The sequence below is a fragment of the Lagenorhynchus albirostris genome, chromosome 2 (genome assembly GCF_949774975.1).
Source record: "Lagenorhynchus albirostris chromosome 2, mLagAlb1.1, whole genome shotgun sequence".
Classification (NCBI taxonomy): domain Eukaryota; kingdom Metazoa; phylum Chordata; class Mammalia; order Artiodactyla; family Delphinidae; genus Lagenorhynchus; species Lagenorhynchus albirostris.
In genome coordinates, this window is record NC_083096.1 from 70,859,334 (window position 1) to 70,879,264 (window position 19,931).

The 19,931-nt window shown below is 50.2% G+C and overlaps 1 protein-coding gene across 5 annotated transcripts in view; it reads left to right on the top strand.

Moving 5' to 3' along the window:
* Positions 1–543: 543 nt before the first annotated feature.
* The window catches only part of CFAP45 (cilia and flagella associated protein 45), a 29,150-nt gene continuing 9,762 nt past the window's right edge, over positions 544–19,931 (top strand). The window contains exons 1-7 of one of the 5 annotated variants that reach the window (XM_060135435.1): positions 1,461–1,503; positions 7,527–7,652; positions 10,118–10,254; positions 12,317–12,461; positions 12,797–12,967; positions 14,700–14,878; positions 16,685–16,814. In XM_060135435.1, the coding sequence (XP_059991418.1) occupies positions 1,501–1,503; positions 7,527–7,652; positions 10,118–10,254; positions 12,317–12,461; positions 12,797–12,967; positions 14,700–14,878; positions 16,685–16,814 (891 nt within the window). In that variant the 5' untranslated portion in view covers positions 1,461–1,500. Of the gene's footprint in view, positions 647–1,430; positions 1,504–7,526; positions 7,653–10,117; positions 10,255–12,316; positions 12,462–12,796; positions 12,968–14,699; positions 14,879–16,684; positions 16,815–19,931 lie in introns of those variants that run through there. The other 4 variants (XM_060135425.1, XM_060135464.1, XM_060135445.1 and 1 more) reach the window with 4 other exon arrangements.

Consider the following 19,931-nt stretch of genomic DNA (forward strand, 5'->3'; position numbering starts at 1 on the left):
AACTGGGTGGAAAACATAGGGGAAGCATCCAATCCACAGGGGACTGGTTACTTCATCTTCCCTCCTCTCTGGGTTGCTACGAAGAGGCTGGGGAAAGAACGGTGCCCGGAACAGAAAAGCCCTTCCCTCACTCTCAAGCCGGGAGGATCGTCCCAGCACCTGTATGGTAGCTACCCTGGCTTCTCCCTCCCTCCGATCCCACCTCCAACACTTTCTGCCCGCCCCACCCCCTAACTTGTCCTTCTGAGGATCCCAAAGGAGATAAGGCTGGAAAATCCAGGGAAGGAATGTGAAGCTTGCCGGAGTTAAGCCCTTTTAAAAACAACTGGAGGTGACCTGGTCTCCCTTCCCCCACTCCCCTGGAGCTTGTAAACAGCCCTCAACCACCCCAGCTCTGCAGCCCATCCTTCAGCCCTGAGTATGTCCGAGGAGGCAGTGACTGGCTTTACAACACAAAAGTCAGGTTGGAGTGAGCCCCAGAAAGGTGGGCTGTGGAGAGAGGTTTGGGCGTGGGAAAGTAGCTCAGAACCGAAGTCACCACTTCTTTTTGGTCTAAGAGTTCAGTTTATCAGCACTGGAGAAAAAAACAACAGGACTCGGTCTTGTGGGAAGGCTTTGTGAGGCCCGGAGCAGGCGCAGCTGTGGGGTAAGTCCAATTTTGTCCCTGCAGGTTGGGAGGTATAGGTGCCAAACCAAATTGGGAAAATCATAAAACTCCTAAAAGGCTTTCCAGAACAGTACATACAAACTGGGAAGCATTAAAAGGCAGGTTCCCTAAAGCCAGGTCCATAGATTTCGATTCAGATACTCTAGTAGGGTCTACATTTCATTTTTAATAAACTCTCCCAGGCGATTCAGAGCTGGAGGTCTGAGGCCCACAGTTTAAGGAAATGCTCCTGAAACTACATACACATCCTCACGGCTGGAAGTTCTTTCTTTGGTCTAACCAGACTCTCTGCTGCTGTGAAACTTGTTTCGTCTGATCCTGATTGCTTCTCTGCAGACTAAATTCTCATCAGCGTTTGGCTTGGCCCCTCACAAGCACTGGGGCAACGGTTACCATGGTAACCTAGATGGGGTGTAGGGGAAAAACCGTGACCCTGGGCCTGGCTCCTGGAGTGGCTGCCAGCAAGTCAGACCCCCTGGGCCAATGCTAGGACCTTGACGATTTGGGTCCTGACCCAAGAGTTCAGCCAAAGCTAAGTGAAGAGCGGGGCGCGCCAGGGCGGGACAGTCTTTCAGAGCCAAAGCTCCCGCTCGAGCGCCGGCGGGAACGGTCAGAGGGTGGGGTTCGTGTTTCTAAAGCCACAGCGCGCCGCGTCTACCAGCCGGAGCGGATCAGAGCGGAGGGGCGGGGCCGGGGCCGGGGCCGGGAGGGGGCGGGGCCCGGGCCGGAGAACGCGGGCTCTTGGTTACTACGGTAACGCGTCAACACCAAGCGTCGGTGGTGCAGTAGGTGGCGGAGGCGGTGGAGGAGCGGAGTTAGAGAGTGCGGCTGAGATGGTGAGGTCCCGGGTGTGGAGGAGAACCTCGGATGGGGGCCTCATGTGTCCTCAATTGGGTTGGGGTTCTAATCTGGGAAAGTGGGCATCTGGGAGACTGACAGAAGTTGGGTCTGGGGTCAGGAAGGCCCAGGAGCGGGGATGACACCCCTGGAAGAGGCAAGGGAAGTCCTGAGGGGGGTCCAAAAGAGAAATTAGGGGTGGGGTCGATAGCGATTGGAAATGTGATCTGGTGCTGAGCAGAGGAGGTGGGGAGAAGGGCTGTCCCAACCTTCTTCCCCCTCCCATCGGTCTGGGGCCTCCATGGGCTGGGGATTGTGGGATGTGATGTGGGAAAACCATTGGTGAGGAGGCCAGATAACAGGTTATGGTACGCGTTCTGCCTCTGACCAGCAGGGTGACAATGTGTAAGTCACCTAATGTCCTGAGCCTACAAGTCCTTGTCTTGTTACTGGGGCTCTGGGTCACTCATAGGTACTCAACAAACATTTGCAAATGAATGAATGAATGAATGAATGCAGAGGGTACCAGATTTGAAAGTCCCTGGAGAGGGATTGGGACTGTCTAGCAGGCCTGGGGTTCCCCAGGATGGAGAGAACAAGGGTCATGAGGGTTGAAAGGGCAGCAGGCCTGGGAGGAGGTATGAAGATGATGTCTGGGATCCCATGAGGAGGGTGTGGTCCCTGAGGAATAAGTGAGAGGGGCAGAGGATAGGTGTTGGAGCCTTGGGTTACTGGAAATAACCTTAGAATTTCTGGGTGAACACCTGGTGGCAAAGGAGTCTCTGATGTACCTGTGGACACACTTCATGTTCAGAGGTCACACTGCTTTTCTGGGACTCAGTGGTTCAAATTCAGGGTCCCCAAGTCAGGATTTCAAGAAGAGCCTTGTTAATTATAAAAGAAACAAATCTCCCACAAAGAGCATTTATGCATTTTACGATGCATGTTTATCTCCAGCTTTCCTGAGTGATTTACAGGCCCAGTGCTGTGTGTGTGTCTCTGAGGGCCTAGCGTCACACTTGGCATCTAAGGGCACACAGTAAATGTTAGTTCTCTTTTTCTCCTGTTTCAAAAATGTCATATTTCCAAGTCCAAATTCATCAGTGAGTTGCACCTGGGCTAGACTTGTGGGCTTTGGCTCATGCAAATCAGGGACTCCCCACCCAAGGGCCACTCAAGGAGGGGTTTTGGTCTGTTGACTGAGCCCTTCTGAAGTCCCTTGGACAGGACTGGGCATATGAGCACCTTTGAGAAGCAATGGGTCAAGTTAATGATCTCTGCCCTTCTGTGAGACCAAGAGTGTGTGTGTGTGTGTGTGTGTGTGTGTGTGTGTGTGTGTGTGTGTGTGTGTGTGTGTGTGTGTGTGTATGGTGCTACTTACTAGCTTTTGAGAGTGTTTGGAGGAGTGGGGAGAGGTGATAGTTGCGGGGAGGGTCACAATGAGGCAGACCTCCAGGATTCTTACAAAAACAATGAATAACATTCCCCAGAAGGAGGGACAGGGCCTCAGTACTGAGTAGCATGTCATCTTCAAATGGTACTCCACAGATGGCCAACCCAGTCTTATTTGAGGAAAGAGGTGACCTGAATGTATCACTCAGTGGAAGGTAAGGTACCTGGTTCATGGGCATCCCCACCTTCTTAGTAACCAAAGTCTACAGAAAGCAGGAAGAATCAGGCTAAGAGCTCAAAGCCTGAATTTGCCAGCCTGCGGTGAACCTATATGCAAAAGAGACACTAGGTCCCAGGTGGAGAGGACATCCAGGAAAGGACAAGCCTTTGTCTTTGTTCAGTTGACAGGTGTTACAGTTACGTCATGGAAATTCCACACTGCCCTGTTCCAGCCCTGTTCAAGATCTGTCTTGTTGGATTTGAGCTGAACATCCTGGATCTCGGGACATCTGGCACTGCAGCTTTTTTTTTTTTTTTTTTTTTGCTATACGCGGGCCTCTCACTGTTGCGGCCTCTCCCGTTGCGGAGCACAGGCTCCAGACGCGCAGGCCCAGCGGCCATGGCTCACGAGCCCAGCCACTCCGCGGCATGTGGGATCTTCTCGGACCGGGGCACGAACCCGTGTCCCCTGCATCGGCAGGCGGACTCTCAAACACTGCGCCACCAGGGAAGCCCGGCACTGCAGCTTTTTAAGGGCTGCACTCTCTGTGTTCAGAGTCAGGGCACCAGGTCCACTGCTTTGTTTTGTAGTCAAATAAAAATAGTTCCCCCCTCCCCCTGCCCCAGTCATAAAGAGAGTTACCTACTCAGTGCAGAACATTATTCAATACAAGAAACACCTTAAGATGCTAATACTCACATGAAATTACTGTTAAACATTCTTGTGAACTTTCTTTTAGTAACACATTCTGGATGAATACCCTTCACATGAACATTTTTACTGCTGTACTTCCATGTTTCTTATAATCTGCTTTCTTTAACACTTAATATGGGGACTTCCCTGGTGGTCCAGTGGTTAAGAATCGGTTTTGCAATGCAGGGGTTGCCGGTTCAATCCCTGGTTGGGGAACTAAGATCCCACATGCCGTGGGGCAACTAAGCTCGTGTGCCACAATAGTGAGCCCGCGTGCCACAAGGAAAGATCCCACATGTGGCAACTAAGACCCAACGCAACCAATAAATAAATATTAAATAAAAAAAAGAATTGAAAGCAGGGACTAGAACATATATATAAACTTAATGTGTTAGGGAGATCATCCTGTATCTATAACGGAGTGAAAATCATCTTCTGAATGACCAGTTAATCTTTCTGCATCAGTCTCTCCCAGAGCCCCCAGCAATGGCTGAATTCTTGTAAACCTGGGATGGAATGGTATTTGAAGAGACAGGGAGTCAGCTAGGTCACCAAAAGGAAAATATCAAGGCAGAGCTGGCATCTTTTTCTGTCCCAGTCCTCGTCTTTGCCGATCATCCTTGTCTCCTCAGCGGTCTTTCCTTACCTTCAAGAGCTGCCTTGGGAATTCCTTGGTGGTGCAGTGGTTGAGAATCCGCCTGCCAATGCAGGAGACACGGGTTTGAGCCCCGATCTGGGAAGATCCCACATGCCGTGGAGCAACTAAGCCCGTGTGCCGCAACTACTAAGCCTGTGCTCTAGAGCCGCGAGCCACAACTACTGAGCCCGTGTGCCACAACTACTGAAGCCCGCGTGCCTAGAGCCCGTGCTCTGCAGCAAGAGAAGCCATTGCAATGAGAAGCCCGCACACCGCAAGAAAGAGTAGCCCCTGCTCGCCACAACTAGAGAAAGCCTGCGTGCAGCAGTGAAGACCCAGTGCAGCCAAAAATAAATTTAAAAAAATAATAATAAAATAAAGCTGCCTTCCACCAGGGAAGACTAGCCGGCTTCTCTCTAGGTATGGCTCAGCTTCTTGGGGATATTTATTTGGTCATGCAAGAAATAAAACCAGCCCTTCACCTCCTGAAAGAACCTCTTGCCTATTGCCTCTAGCCCAGAGGGATCTAACTTTCCATTTCTGCTTGGTTCTTCATTTTTTTCTAGTACTTTTACACAGTGACCTCCTTAATCCTTCTTGTTGCTTTTGGCAAAACTGGTTATTCTAACCCTGGTGTAAGGCTTGTGGCTTCAAAGTCAGCATTTCCCCAATAAGGTTTTTCAGCCACCCAACCCCAGAGCTCCAGGCTTCCTTCTGCTCTGCCCAGTGGCCGCTTTACTGTGGTCATTATCTGTTTTCCTTCCTATGTTCTGACTTCGAGGCTCAGGCAGTCGAGTATCTCTTGTGCGACTTCCTTTTGATCTGGGTATCAAGAGCATAGGAGAGAAGCGATGCAGTCCCAGCCCTGGAGGAACCTATAGTCTGGTGGACACCCAAGGCCAAGGGAAAAGCTTGTAGGAGCCCTTGAAAAGAAGCAGGAAAAAAAATGCAAAACAACAATAATGCTTTCCATCTGTGCTCCGAAGCCCTTTCTCATACATTATTTTCCACAGTGCAGAGCACATCCGTGATATGGAAAATGTGGAGTGGTGGCATACTCGGGAAAGGCTTCCGTCTCAATCTGGCCTGCAGCCCCCAAGAGGTCGTCTTGTCTGGCTTCATTTATTCATTCTTCCTCAAATACATATCGAGCTCCTACTACATGCCAGGCACCTCTCCCCTTAGTTGTCTACAGAATTCACGCCATCTCTCATGTTCCATTGCCCTCCATCTTTTCTGCTTATTCCCAATGCTTTGCCTCAATCCCACCTATAGTGGTTTCTATTCATCTCCTCTTATTCTATTTTTGGTGGAAAGGGGAGCTGTTGCTCCCCAGTTACCATATAATAACCCTTCAGAGTCTGTTATTAGGCATCCTTGGGGCTGCCGTATTTACCTTTTAATAAAGCCGAGTTTCTCTGCTCTCCTATACGGGGGCTGACCAAGGCTGTAAAGGGAGGCGCCCTCTGTAAGCCTCCTGCTGGCTGTGCCAGGCTGGGAGGGAAAGGGTGCACACAGCAGTGCCCGTTGTGTGGAACAGAGCCAGCTGGAGAATAATCGCCCGATTTAGTGTGAAAACCTGATTCAGGTGGAACAGGTGCTGCCGGGGTGGGAGGGTGTCTGTGTGGTCATGGCAGATCAGAGAGAACTTTCAAAGCACACTGTCCAGTGTTTAGTGACCTGGAATGCGTCTCCCTGTCCACCGTGTCCTGTTGACAGCTGCTCATTCCCAGGCTTGGTAGACCTGACGTGCCCAGTCCATTCCCCCTAGGTGTCCCAGATCAGAGAACTGCGGGAGATGTGGGCTCCTCCAGAGCGAGATGTGAATCAGCTTTAGATGAAGCCTGGAGTTGTCCTGCGGTCCTCACAGAAACTGCCTCCTGGAGATAGACTTCTCCTCTTGGGTGTGAGCTGAAGCTGGACTGACTTTGGGGAAAGGAGGTTGTATCAGTCAGGTTCTTGGTTATAAGCAACAGAGCCAGAACTTGAATTTAAGGAGAAGGGAATGTATGGAGAGGATTTTGGAGCGCGCACAGACTTCACACCAACGCTGGGCAAGTAGGCTTGGAAAATGAGAACAAAGGAGGCACTGCGGCCGGAACCCAGGCCTAAATCACAATCCCGAAATGGTCTGGCAAAGACCCTCGATGCACTGTTGCACCTCCAGCACCGGCAGCTTTACTGTGGGCAGTTGCCACTGGTACCCTTATCAGCATTGCCCCAGACACGGGGTGTGGCTGCCTCTGTCAGAAGGGGTTTCCATGTTCTCCTTCTTGCATCACTAGTTCCCTATTTATTGTCAGGCTTGGGGCAAAGGGGTCCTTTGCCCAGGCTTGGAAGACAAACATCTGGTGTTTTCAGCTTCTACATTCACGGATGATCCTTGTCACTCTCACCTCATTAGATGGGGAACTCCCCCAATCTAGAAAGTACTGGACGCTTAAAAGCTGACTAATGCACATTAAAGGGGTCCTGGGAGTGAAAGAGCATCACGGTGGATGCTCTGAACCGGTCTGCCTAACTGTAGCTGGCAGCTGTTACAAAACTGAAGTGTATCAGGCACCAACCGCCCGCCAGCAGTGGGCGAAGTGCTTCTCCATCCTGCGTGCCCTCAGGTCCCCACCACAACCTTGTGAGATGGTGGGGACGTGAAGGAGGGCAAATAGTAGTGTCAGTTATGAAGGAGGTTTGGCACTCGGGCTGAGGAGTTTGGAGGTGAAGAGGACACTGCACATATCTGGGCAGGAAAGCCCACGTGGCCTCACAAGACTGTGCTTGTGGAAAACTAGAACCGAGCTGACACTGAGGTCATCCTCCTGCCGTCCTGTGTCCTTTCTCCTTCCTTCCCTGCCGCACGGCGTCTTGGCCGTCTTTAGCTGGGGAGCCTCAGGAGTCCTCACTGAGCTGGTGTGCCCGCCTCTGCTCCTGTGGGGTGTCCCCTACATTTCAGGGCTTACCCAGGGGCTTTCCCACATGCCCATCCAACATCCCCCCAGCACGGGCTGGCGAAGTGTCTACCTTGCCCGGGGTCCAGATGGCACTCAGTACTGATGACCCCAACTCTCTGCCTCTCCCTGCAGCCGTTAAGCACAGCCGGCATCCTGAGCTCCTCCTCTACCACTTCCAACAGGTTAAGGAATAGGCCTTGCTATCGGACCAAAGCCCTGAACTCCGAGGTGGATGAGAGCCTCTTCGGAGCTATCAAGGTAACCCTCACCCAGCCCCTCCAGGGAGCGGCCACTTGGAGGCAGTGACCCAAACTAGCATTGCTCAGGACAAAGCTAGCTCTGGGCAGGCCACCCCCTCCCAGGTAATTCTCAGACTGAAGACCGGGAGGGGTTCTGAGGCTCGAGTGCACGAGCTCGGAAGCCTAGTGGAGCCCAAGCAAACAGGGCACCTGGCTTCCTCCACCATGAAATCCTTAGGTCTTCACAGCATTTAAAAATCTGTTATAACGTTGAAGGGAGTCTCAGCTGCAGAGCACTCAATATTCGCTCTTTGCTCAGTGAGCGCCCTGTGATGGAAATGTTTGAGGGCCACTGGCCCAAGCTTGCAGATACAGACCAACATAATTACCCCTCCATCGGAGAACAGCATCAGAGTGAAAAAACACAGAATCAGCCTTCTTTCCCGGTTGCTCAGCTAAAACAGTTACTTTGGGCTTCCCTGGTGGCACAGCGGTTGGGGGTCCGCCTGCTGATGCAGGGGACAAGGGTTCGTGCCCCGGTCTGGGAGGATCCCACATGCCGTGGAGCAGCTGGGCCCGTGAGCCATGGCCGCTGAGCCTGCACGTCCGGAGCCTGTGCTCCACAACGGGAGAGGCCACAACAGTGAGAGGCCCGCGTACCGCAAAAAAAAAAAAAAAAAAGAAAATACAGTTATTTTGCTTTGGGAAACAGGCAGGTGTTTGTTTGCAAATGTCATCCCATCTAAGAGGCTGACGACTTGAGAAGGAGAGCCAGAGTGTAACTTGGAATAACCTTGGTACACGTGATGTTCAGACGGTAAGAAGGAAGAGAGGCAAGGAGAGAAAGAGGATGAGACATGGAGAGAAGGGTGGTGAGAGATTGAGAGAGGAGAGGGACGCTGCCTGTATGTTATCTAGTTGTTAGAGTAAATGCTAAGAGCTCTCAACACAAGGAAAACGGTTTTCTCTATTTCTTTAATTTTGCATGTATATGAGACGATGGGTGTTCCCTAAACTTATGGTGATAATCACTTCATGATGGATGTAAATCAGGTCAATATGCTGTACACTTATACAGGGCTGTATGTCAACTATGTCTCAAGAAAACTGGAAGAAAAATAGAAAAAGAGGCAGAGAAAAGCGAAAAAGAAGAAAGATACCAGTGGTGGTGTGAATACTAGTGTGAATAGCTCTGGCTGCAGGCACACTGGGGAGACGAGAGTTGACGTCTACCCCTGCCCCTCACTCCCCTCACTGCGGACAAGAAAGAACTTTCCAGAGTGTTCCAGATGGGCATCTTTATCCATTTAGAAGATGCCCACTCTGCAGCAGTTTCCTATTGACAAGGGAAAGAATCAAAGCAATGCAGTTTCACTCACAGACGTGTCGTTTATTTGTTTTGAGTCCATGGGGAGTCTTCTAGTTAAACTGAAGATAGATTTGGAAATGGCCGAGTTCTCCAAGCTTAGTCTTGCTGACTTGCAAGAGTGTGCAGGCAAAGAAATGCCTATTCCTGGCCTGTTCTTTGGCCTTTTTGCTGGGTGAGAGTCCAGGAAGTCTCCCAGCCCGGCAATTGGGGGCAGAAGTGGCCTGTGGCCTGACTGAGTTGTGCCACTTGGAAGCAGAGATGGGCACCAGATGGCAGCAGCACTCCAGGGACGGGTGTGCAAAGCGGGATTCTCCAGACAGGAAGGACCTCCACCGAAGCCATGCCCCTGCCTCTACTCAGGACCACAGATACTGCATTCATGACAAATGAAATTCTCTCCTGTGTTCAAAATTTCCTGAAAAGTGATTTCATTTTCTTACTATGTTACTCCTTCATGGTCAGAGCATTTTTTAAAAAACCTCATATATCTAATTTGTATTTGCCTTGCTGAAATCTGATTCACTGACTCCCTCATCCCATTAGATTTAAGGGCAGGTCTCCACCAGGGCCATTTAGCTATTTCTAAATTCCTCCATATGGCTTTTTTGGGGGATGATAGTAAATGAATCATTAGAAAGGATTAAAAATAACAAATATCATAGATTAGATGAGCCTGTAACAAATTGTATGCTTCAAACCCACAGTGTGGTCAGGAGAGCTAATTATTTTTTCTTTCGTAAACCACAGAGGGAGGAGAACCTAGAGACCCCAAATTTTCATTCCTGATGGTTTTAGGTTAGGAATGGACGTATGCTAGCAACCCTCCCCCCGCGCCCCCATCCCTCTGGGAGTATCTGTACAAGGTATAAAGAAGGCTTGCTCTCAGGAGAGTTGGTCGGTACAGAGCACATCTGGCCATGTTCAAGGGCAGAGTACCCTGCTGCTCTCAGTGCCCTGGCTACTCTTGGTGGTCCTGCAGTCTAGGCCCCAGCCGGCCTCCTCTGCCGCTGGATGGGGTAGAAGCCCCAGGAGAGGGGAAGGCTGCACTTGAAGTTAGGGCTGACCAGCAGGAAGTGTGGTGACCAGCTTTTAAGCTGTCCTTCCTGACACCACAGCCTCTGACCCAGAGCGACGGCCCCATCGTGCTGCTCCGAGATAAGCATGCCATTCGGAAAAATCTCACTGCCCTGGGCTTGGACCACAAGCCAGAGACCGTCCAGCTCATCACCCGGGACATGGTCCGGGAGCTCATGTGAGTACCTAGCGCACAGAGCCTTTCCGCTGAGGACCTCTGCGTAGAGATGGGGAAACCCACCTGGTCTCATTCTGTCATTGCGGACCCCACCACTTTCCTATTCATTTCCCCCCTTTCGTTTCTTGGTTCTCCTTTTTTCTCCATTTTGGTTTCTTTTGTTTCTCCCCACCTTGTATCTATTACTGCCATTGCCCTTGATTCCCAGCTTCTTTCTCTTCCCTTTCTTCTGGCTGCCTTGGGTCCTATGGGGCTGGTAGAGGGGAGGTGCTTAGGGGTCCTCTCTGAGCCCCCATTAGAGCACTTTCCCATTGGTAAAGGGAAATGTCCAGATGAGTCACTTCCTTTTGGCTGCATCAAGAATAGGAAGCAAAGGGAAACTGACCAGATGCCTAATTAGCCCCTTGGCTTCTTGCCAGGCTCTGAGGCCAGAAGAGGAAATTCCCAAGGGCTCTTGGGTTCCTTTGGGATTAGCTCAGCATGGCTTCCTGACTGGAGCAGCCCCCTTGCTTGGGCCCCTCCTGTAGGGTTTAGGCCCAGCTCAGCCATGTGAAATGAGCCAACACCGTCACTCAGTGGTTTAGCTCTTGTGCTAGTGCTTCATTCTCCAAACCATTCTTCCTACTCTGGCTCCACTCACTAAAAACTTGAATTCCCAGAAAATGCAGCCTGTGTCACAAGCTGGGGAGGCTCGCTGGGACACAGCTCCAGGAGCACTGTCTGGTCAGCTCTGGCATGAAATGCCAGATGTGGTAGCAACCCTACAGGTACTCCTGGGGCCCAAGAAATGTCTCCTTCTTGGACTGGTCCATTCCTAAAAAACACGTTGGAGGTGACTTGTCAGGGCTGCTGAGAGCAGCGTGAGATGCTGTCTGAGATTTAGATCATTTTTTGTTATTCCACATCCCAGATGTTTGGGGCCACGCCACCCAGTGAACCACAAGATCTTGGCTAAGCCTCAAGTCCACTCGCTCATTCGTCCACCTCCTGGACACCTCCCCTGCACCAGTTTTTTTTTTTTTTGCAGTACGTGGGCCTCCCACTCTTGTGGCCTCTCCCGTTGCGGAGCACAGGCTCCGGACACACAGGCTCAGCGGCCATGGCTCACGGGCCCAGCCGCTCCCGGCATGTGGGATCTTCCCGGACCGGGGCACGAACCCATGTCCCCTGCATCGGCAGGCGGACTCTCAACCACTGCGCCACCAGGGAAGCCCCCCCGCACCAGTTTTATTGGAGGAAGTTTAACTTCCTGCCTCCTAGCCATGTACCTGTTAAATCGCCTCACCCAGAAGCATCTTTATCCCCACCCCTCTGCTCCATCTTTAATGTGTGTCATTTGTTTGTAATCTTTATAATTATCTATTGGTTTGTTGAATGTGCTGGGCAGCTAGAAAGGTCTATAGACATGTCTCTGACTATTGTTGATCAGAGAGTTTAATTAATATTTAGGTTTCAAAGCTTCTCTCTGGGCTGGATGCACAGGGATGCTTTTGTTTCTCACTGGCATCCACTTCATCCTTGTCTGGCATCCCCTTGCTCTCTGTATGTCATCCTTGAGGAATCATCTATTTTAAAAGTTCAATTCAACAACTTTATTATGAGTCCTCAGTCTGTGCCCAGCACTGTGCCAGACGCTGGGCTGCCTGTGGGGTTAAGACAGAGTCCGTATCCTGGAGGAGCTTGTGAGCCAGCAAGGGAAACAGAAGTTGCCCACAACACTGGCAGGGAGAGCAGAGGGAAGGAGGTGGTCTATGTATGTATACATGGGGGAGGGTCATACACGGCGACGCAGAGAAGGTAGCATATGAACCGGACTTTTTAGCAAAAGTCCTTAAACTGTCCCTTCTTTAGCCCGTGACGCTACTCCACCCTTGCCTGGGACCGCTTTTCCCCAGTGGACCCGTTGCGCAGTTGGCTGTCTCTCCTGCCCTTGCCCGAGTCCCTGCAGGCGGGTGGGCAGTGATGAGGGGCAGGGAAGAGAGCCGAGCAGCCTGCAGTGTGGTGCTGAGAGCTTGCCCTTCCCTCCCCTCCCCTCCCTAATTTTGTTCAATCCTTGTGTCAGCATCCCCACCAAGGACCCCTCCGGGGAGTCCCTTATCATGAGCCCTGAGGAGTTTGAGCGGATCAAATGGGCATCCCACGTGCTGACTAGAGAAGAACTCAAGGCCAGGGAGCAGGCCTTCAAGGAGGAGAAGGAAGCCATTGTGGTAGCTACCCCCGTCCCCCATCTATGCAGAGGGGGGTTGAAGAGAAGGGCTGGGGAGAGGCCGGCTTCCCACAAGACTGGGAGCTCTAGTTATGGGACCCTGAAATGGGGCGTGAACGTGCTAAAGAGGACGTGTTGTAGAATTAAGAGTGGGTGTGGGGAGGAACCGCAGGGCGGCGGGAAAGGTGAGGAAGCCAGGCTGAGAAACCCCTGGGCTCCGACAGTGCGGTGGGGTGAGGCGAAACTCATCTGGGGTCAACCGTGGCAGCCGGGCTAGTGCCCAGGGCACACAGCACAGGCAGTAACCCCCCACTAATCCCGACGTGGCTCCCATAGGACGCAGTGACCACACGCAAGAAGATCATGAAACAGAAGGAAATGGTTTGGAGGACCAGCAAGAAGCTCAACAATCTGGAGGAGGTGGCCAAGGACAGGGCCCAGAACCTCCTTCAGAGAGCCAGGCAGCTGCGGATGGAGCAGGAGGAGGAGCTGAAGGACGTGAGCAAGGTGAGCTCTCCCTTCTCCCTCCCTCCTCCTATCTCTCTTTCTCTCTCTCTTTTTGTTTTTTTAATTTAATTTATTTTTGGCTGCATTGGGTCTTCATTGCTGTGTGCAGGCTTTTCTCTAGTTGTGGTGCGTGGGCTTCTCATTGCAGTGTCTCCTCTTGTTGCAGAGCACGGGCTCTAGCCGCCCAGGCTTCAGCAGTTGTGGCTCACGGGCTCTAGAGCGCAGGCTCAGTAGTTGTGGTGCATGGGCTTAGTTGCTCCACGGCATGTGGGATCTTCCCGGATCAGGGCTCGAACCCGTGTCCCCTGCATTGGCAGGTAGATTCTTAACCACCGCGCCCCACCAGGGAAGTTCTATCAAGCTTCCTTTTTTTTTTTTTTCCCCTTTGGCCGTGCCACACAGCTTGCGAGATCTTAGTTCCCTGACCAGGGATCAAATCCATGCCCCCTGCAGTGGAAGCACAGAGTCTTAACCACTGGACCGCCAGGGAAGTCCTCCCTCCTCTTATCTCTTATTCACACACCTGACAGCATGGGCTCCAGCTGGAGACAGGGTGCAGGGGTGAAAGGTCAGGGTCTGGCCTTGGCAGGGGAACGGGGTGGAGAGCTGCACTTGCCACGTGCCTGCTGTGTGACCTTCGGCAAGTCACTTGCCCTCCCTGAGCCTCACTTCAGTTGTAAAATGAGGGTGGTGAAACTACTTAGCAGAATTATTGGCAGGATTAAATATGTTAATATATGGGAGAGGCTTTGTGAACTGTGGGTCGATAAATGCATGTGAGGATGTTACTTGTATCTTTATCCGGCTAGTTCAATTCTGGCCACATATGGTGGTCCCAGGCAATTGGATTCTTTTTGTCGTGTTCAAAGTGCTTCCCTTAGCTGAGAGCATAAAGACCAGAGGCTCATTGGGAATTCTATTGTGTAACTCAATTGCGTGTGGTTCACTTCCTGGCCAAATGAAAAATGCTGACTCCCCAGCCCCTTCATCTACAGTTTCTGTCTCTCAGGTAAATCTTCTCTACTTCCTTTTATTTTCCAAAGCTTTTACTCCATAGTTCTTATTGATGGCTCATGGTTTTTCATTCCGTTATGTGTCATGTTGGGCTCTTCTAGTTTAAAAATCTAGTGGCTTGGCCTCTGCAAGAATGTTTGTTTCCCCGAAGTGCAGAGCAGCGGGTCTTCACTTGGGGTTCATGGGTCTCTAAGGGGGGACCATGAACTTCTAAAGTTTTATGGAAATTTTGTGTGTACAGATGCAAATGAATTTTATGGAGGAGAAAGCCCATAGCTTTCATTATATTCCCAAAGCGTGATCCATGACCCCCCAAACACTAAGATCCAATACCCTGAAAGACATTATTGTTTTTTTTGTTTGTTTGTTTGTTTGTTTTGCGGTACGCGGGCCTCTCACTGTCGTGGCCTTTCCCGTTGCGGAGCACAGGCTCCGGACGCTCAGGCTCAGCGGCCATGGCTCACGGGCCCAGCTGCTCCGCGGCATGTGGGATCCTCCCGGACCGGGGCACGAACCCGTGTCCCCCGCATCGGCAGGCAGACTCTCAACCACTGCGCCACCAGGGAAGCCCCGACACTATTGCTTTTCTGGGCTTGTGAGCACACTCAATAGGATTCTGCTCCCATTTCTCCCTGCTCCCACTTCCCTATCCCCGTGATGCATTCCCCCGCATCCTTACTCCCAGGCCTAGTACCACAGCTTTATTTCCCCTCCCCAGATCATCCTCAACGCTAAGTGCCACGCCATCCGGGATGCCCAGATTCTGGAGAAGCAGCTGATCCAAAAAGAGCTGGATGCAGAGGAGAAGCGGTTGGATCAGATGATGGAGGTGGAGCGGCAGAAATCCGTTCAGAGGCAGGAGGAGCTGCACAGAAAGAGGCGGGAAGAGAGCATCCGGTAAAGAGATGGCTTTGGCACCTTCCCCTCTTAGTCATTTCCATATGTCTTTAGGTCCATATAGCCTTGCAAAGGGGGAAGACATGAGAAATGGTCATTATCCTCCTCTGTTATTATCTCAAAACCTTTATGGAGTGATTCAGAGAACCACAGAACTTCTTAAAACTTATTTCCAAGATCACAACAGGTGCTTCATAATCTGGCCCCAATTCAGCCTCATTTTGCACCATTTCCTGCCATCCATTCTATGAGGCTTTCCTTCATTTCCCCCAACATGCCAGGTCTTGACAAAAGCTCATGACTTTTGTTGTTCCCTCTCCTTTGAATACCCTTCTCTTTCCTTTCCCCCCCGAAAAACGCGCTCTCTTCTTTTAGTATGTAGCTTTGCCGTCTCCTCCCCTGAGAAACCTCCCTCACTTCACCTGGCAGGCTTTAGGGCTCCCTTCTCTGGGTCCCGCCACACCCTCTTTATACTCTGGCGCACCCCTCCTTGCACTGTGGCCCCCTGACCCTCACCAGGCTGTATGCTCACTGAGGACAGGGTCCCTGTCTTATTCATTTCTGTAGCTTCTGGGCCTACCAGAGTGCTTGGACTGTAGTAGGTGCTTAATACATGTTAGAATGAATAAATTCAGTCCCCTTCATTCTGCAGGAAAGGACAAGTCCCAACGCAGGTAAATTATAGAATCATAGTATCCTGGATTTAGAACGCCAACTATATAATTGAAGAATTACCTCTATAAATAGTCCTTGTAAAAAAAATAGTCATTGCACCACACTGAGTGGCAGTTCTTTCTCCCCATCTGTATTCTGTTCTCATGTACCATTCATCTTTGTACTTCTAGTAGGTACCTGGCTCACTATAGCAGGCTCCCAATAAAAGTTTATTTCATGGCCAAGTGGCTCTTCATTTTTTGCATAAACAGTTCCAATGAAAGGAAAATCCCTGCCTTATCAGCAGCTCTAATGATTTGACCTGGTCCTTATGTTGAGTCTAAACCCGCTTCCACGTAACTCTTTTACTCATTGCTCTAGTGTATTTCATCTGGAGTCATTCAAGAGCTCTATCTTTATTTATTTATTTATTTATTTATTTATTTATTTATTTATTTATTTATTTATTTGCGGTACGCGGGCCTCTCACTGTTGTGGCCTCTCCCGTTGCGGAGCACAGGCTCCGGACGCGCAGGCTCAGCGGCCATGGCTCACGGGCCCAGCTGCTCTGCGGCATGTGGGATCTTCCCGGACTGGGGCAGAAAGAGGGCAGGAAGGCTGGGAGAGTGGGAGAAGACACACTCCTTCTACGGGAAGGAGTACGAGATTGACATTCAGATAGAGCTCTTGGAATTCCCTGGTGGCGCAGTGGTTAAGAATCCTCCTGCCAATGCAGGGGACACGGGTTCGAGCCCTGGTCCGGAAAGATCCCACATGCCGCAGAGCAACTAAGCCCGTGAGCCACAACTACTGAAGCCCGCGTGCCTAGAGCCCGTGTTCTGCAACAAGAGAAAAGTACAATCTATGAAAGAAAAAAATCAATAAAGTGGACTGCATGAAATTAAAAAAAAAAAAAAAAAAAAGCAGAACGGTGAGCCCCAGAGCCAGGAGTTCAGAAGGGAGAGGACCAACCTGCCAGGACCCTCTGGGGAAGGACTTTGGTCTGGGTTCGTGAAGCATAGCCATGTTTAGGGGGCACTTGTCACATTGTTCCTACGATGCCTCCCATCTTGGGGGTTATTTGGGTGGAGGTTAGAACAGAGAGACACAGACCCTTGGTTTCTAAGACACCGTGGCACTGTTTCTTCCCAGAGGAAGACGGCACATTGTGGAACAGATGGAAAAGAAGCAGGAGGAGCGATCGCTGCTTGCCGAGCAGCAGCAACAGGATAAGGAGCAGATACGGGCGTATATGGAGCAGCTCCAAGAGGAGGATCTAAGGGTAACAGGGCTGCACAGATAATGCCAAGTTCCACCGGCAACAGCAAAAAAGCCCTCCAACACTGGGGTTTGAGTGTGTGGGCTGACGTGCCGTCAGGCACACGCTCATTTCACATCATCGTCACCATCAACTTTTTATTGCCTTATGAAACATTTGTTTGGCTGTGGAGTCATGCTGGGGGAGGAGCAGTGATTTGGATACCGTCCCTGCCTTACTGGGACTTGGGGTCCAGGACTGACATATCCGTGTGAATGGACACATGAAGGAAAGATATGGCTACATGCTTTGCACAAATAAACATAGGGATGTTTTATTGTCTTCCCTCAATTACCTAGGGATATTATAGACTTTGTAGGTGAACAATAGCAGTGTCTTAGTTCTAGACTCGCTGCTGTTGCCTCATCCAAAGTACATTGCATCCCAGTGTCATTAATTGTGTTGAGGAGTCAAACCCTTTGTTCCTGTTAGCCTCAATAAAATTAGTAAGCATATCGTTGCAAAAGTAATGATGACACATCTGTTCAGACCAGGAAGATGTAAACAAATCTTCTTCTATTGGCTTCATCTGATCTGTTGCAGTATACAAAGGCCCCTGGCATAGTGAGGTACATGGCAAGCATTTGGGGCATTTATTCTTTTTTCCCCTCAATTTTTCACTTAAAAAAAATTTTATACACACAGACAAGTTGAAAGAACTGTACCACACCCATCAATGCTTCACCTAGATTTAGTGGTTGTTAATCTGCCTGAGTTGCTTGTCTCTTTTAGATGTATATACGTATTTTGATATTGTTAAACTGTTTGAAAGTAAGTTGCCAACGTCTTGACACTTTGCTGCTGAATGCTTCAGCCTGTATCTCTGAAGAAAGACATTTGCTTACAAGTCAACAACACCATTATCAACAAAATTAGAATCCAATGATTCTATAATATCATTTCATATTTACTCTACACTCAAATTTACTCAGTTGTTACAAAAATATATTTTCTTTCGTCCAAACCAGGATTCAATCAAGGTTCACACATTGCATTCACTAAGTCTTTTAAGTCTATTTTGATCTAGAAGAGTTCCCTCACTCATTCATTCATTCATTCATTTTCATAGCACTGATACCTTGAAGCATCCAGGACATTTGACTTGAAGAATGTCCCACATTCTGATTTGTCTGATTGTTTCCTCATGGTACCATTTAACTTGTGGAACACATATTCTTTTATTGTTCTCCTCCTTCCCCATGTTTATGGGTGATTGAATTGTCATCTCCCAGTGAATTTGATGGTGAGGAGCGACAGGGGGCCCTGAAGGATCTCATGGGGGACCTTATAATTATGAGGGCTTCTCAAGCACTTGCCGTATGAGGGTCTGTGTGAGGGCTGGGAGGCTGATAACCAGATGGTCAGGGAAGATGAGGGGCAGGCAGCCTTGTGAACTGCATGAGAAGGGGAGCAACAGGGCCATGAAGACAGACAAGACCTGGCCAAGCTCCTGGCTCAGGAGAGAGAGGGAAAGGGACAGGAAGGACAGGTCTGGGATAGATACGCAGGGAAGTGGAAAATCCAAATTGACTGTGGGGAATGGGCATTGGTGGGTTCATTGAGAAAGTTCCAGGTGTCACTGAGTCAACACAATTACTCCGGTGTTAGGTCATTGTCCTTTTCCCGTCCTTCTAGGCACTCCCTAAGTCTCCAGGAAGTATCATTGGGCAGAGGTAGAAACCTCTGCCTCCCCAGCCTAGAACTGCATCATCTCCCGGTGATGCAAGGGCAGCTTTCCCCACCTTGCTAGCAAGATGGAGAGAATGAAGGGAGTTTTCTGGGGTTGCTTCACGATGGCTTCAAAGATGAGAAACGGGGGAAGTCCTTTGGTTTCTTGGAAATGAAATGAACCCACAAAAACAACAAACCAAAAAGTAAATAAATAGGCAAAGAAGTAAGTAAATATATGATTATATGTATGTCATAGATCAGAAGTCAGCAGCTTTTCTAGCTTTGAGGGTCAGTGGGATTAAATACTGCCTGGGGTACCAATGGCACGTGTAAAACTGATGGGGAGAAGGTAGGAAGGAAAGGAAGAAAGGAAAAAGGGGAAAAAAGAGTGTGGGAGTTGGAGTGTCAGGAGGGGAACTGTGGCGTGAGCAAGGAGGCAGGTGCTTGGTGGGTGAGGGGATGCTGGCGGCCGTGACTCAGGCACCACGTGGACCTGGGGGGAGGCACACAGCACTGTGCTGGTCTGGTTCAGGAGGCTTCCTGGAGGAAAGAGCCCTGAACTGGGCAGTGAGCCAAGCTGGGGGAGGGTCAGCAGTGTTGCCTGGGATGCGTCAGGGCAGAAGCTGGGCTGAGGAGGAACTGGGAGGCCAGGTAGCGGTTAGTCTTTGAAGAAATGGAAGGAGCGGGAAGCAGTGTGGGAGGTGGGGTGAGTGGATGGGTAGGAGAGTTTGAAGCAAGGAGTCCAAGTTCGAGACGGTAGGGAGGCCACTGCCCAAGGTCCCAGTGCCCCTCCACATTGGGACCTGAGGGTGTGCTTAAAGTGGTCTGATCACTGGGTGCTTTCAAAGGCTCAGGCTCATTCCTTAGAAGGGATCTTGTCACTCAGGGCGACTGGGACTCTGATGTCCATCACTCATTGTTTTTCTCGCTGAGTTTTTTTCTCTATCTCACTTGCCACTCACCTTGGCCCCCTCTTCCCTGCCTCATTATTGAGTATTTGCTGTTTCCCTCTCAGTATTGGGAAAGAGAAGAAGTGTTACACATGGTCCCTGTCCTCTGGCTGGGACAGAAGGAACACACAGGAAGCGAATGGGATCCTCACGGCAACGTATGATTAAGTCCGAGGAGGTGTGGCACCATCTTAAGTGCAAAGGGAATTCAGAAATGCAGAGAGAATGAAAACTTGGGGCAATCAAGTAAGAGCTCCAGAGAAGATTGGAACTTTAGTTTGGACAGACCAGGTTCCAAAATTCTGGCTCTGGAGTTCATTAGCTGTACGGCCCTGGGCAAGTCACTTAAACTCTGAGCCTCAGTTTTTCCACCTGTACAAGAAAGATAACAAGGACTACCTTTCAGGGTTTTGGGGGTACATTTAGGTGCTAGAGGTAGGTTATATAAAGTGTCTTATGA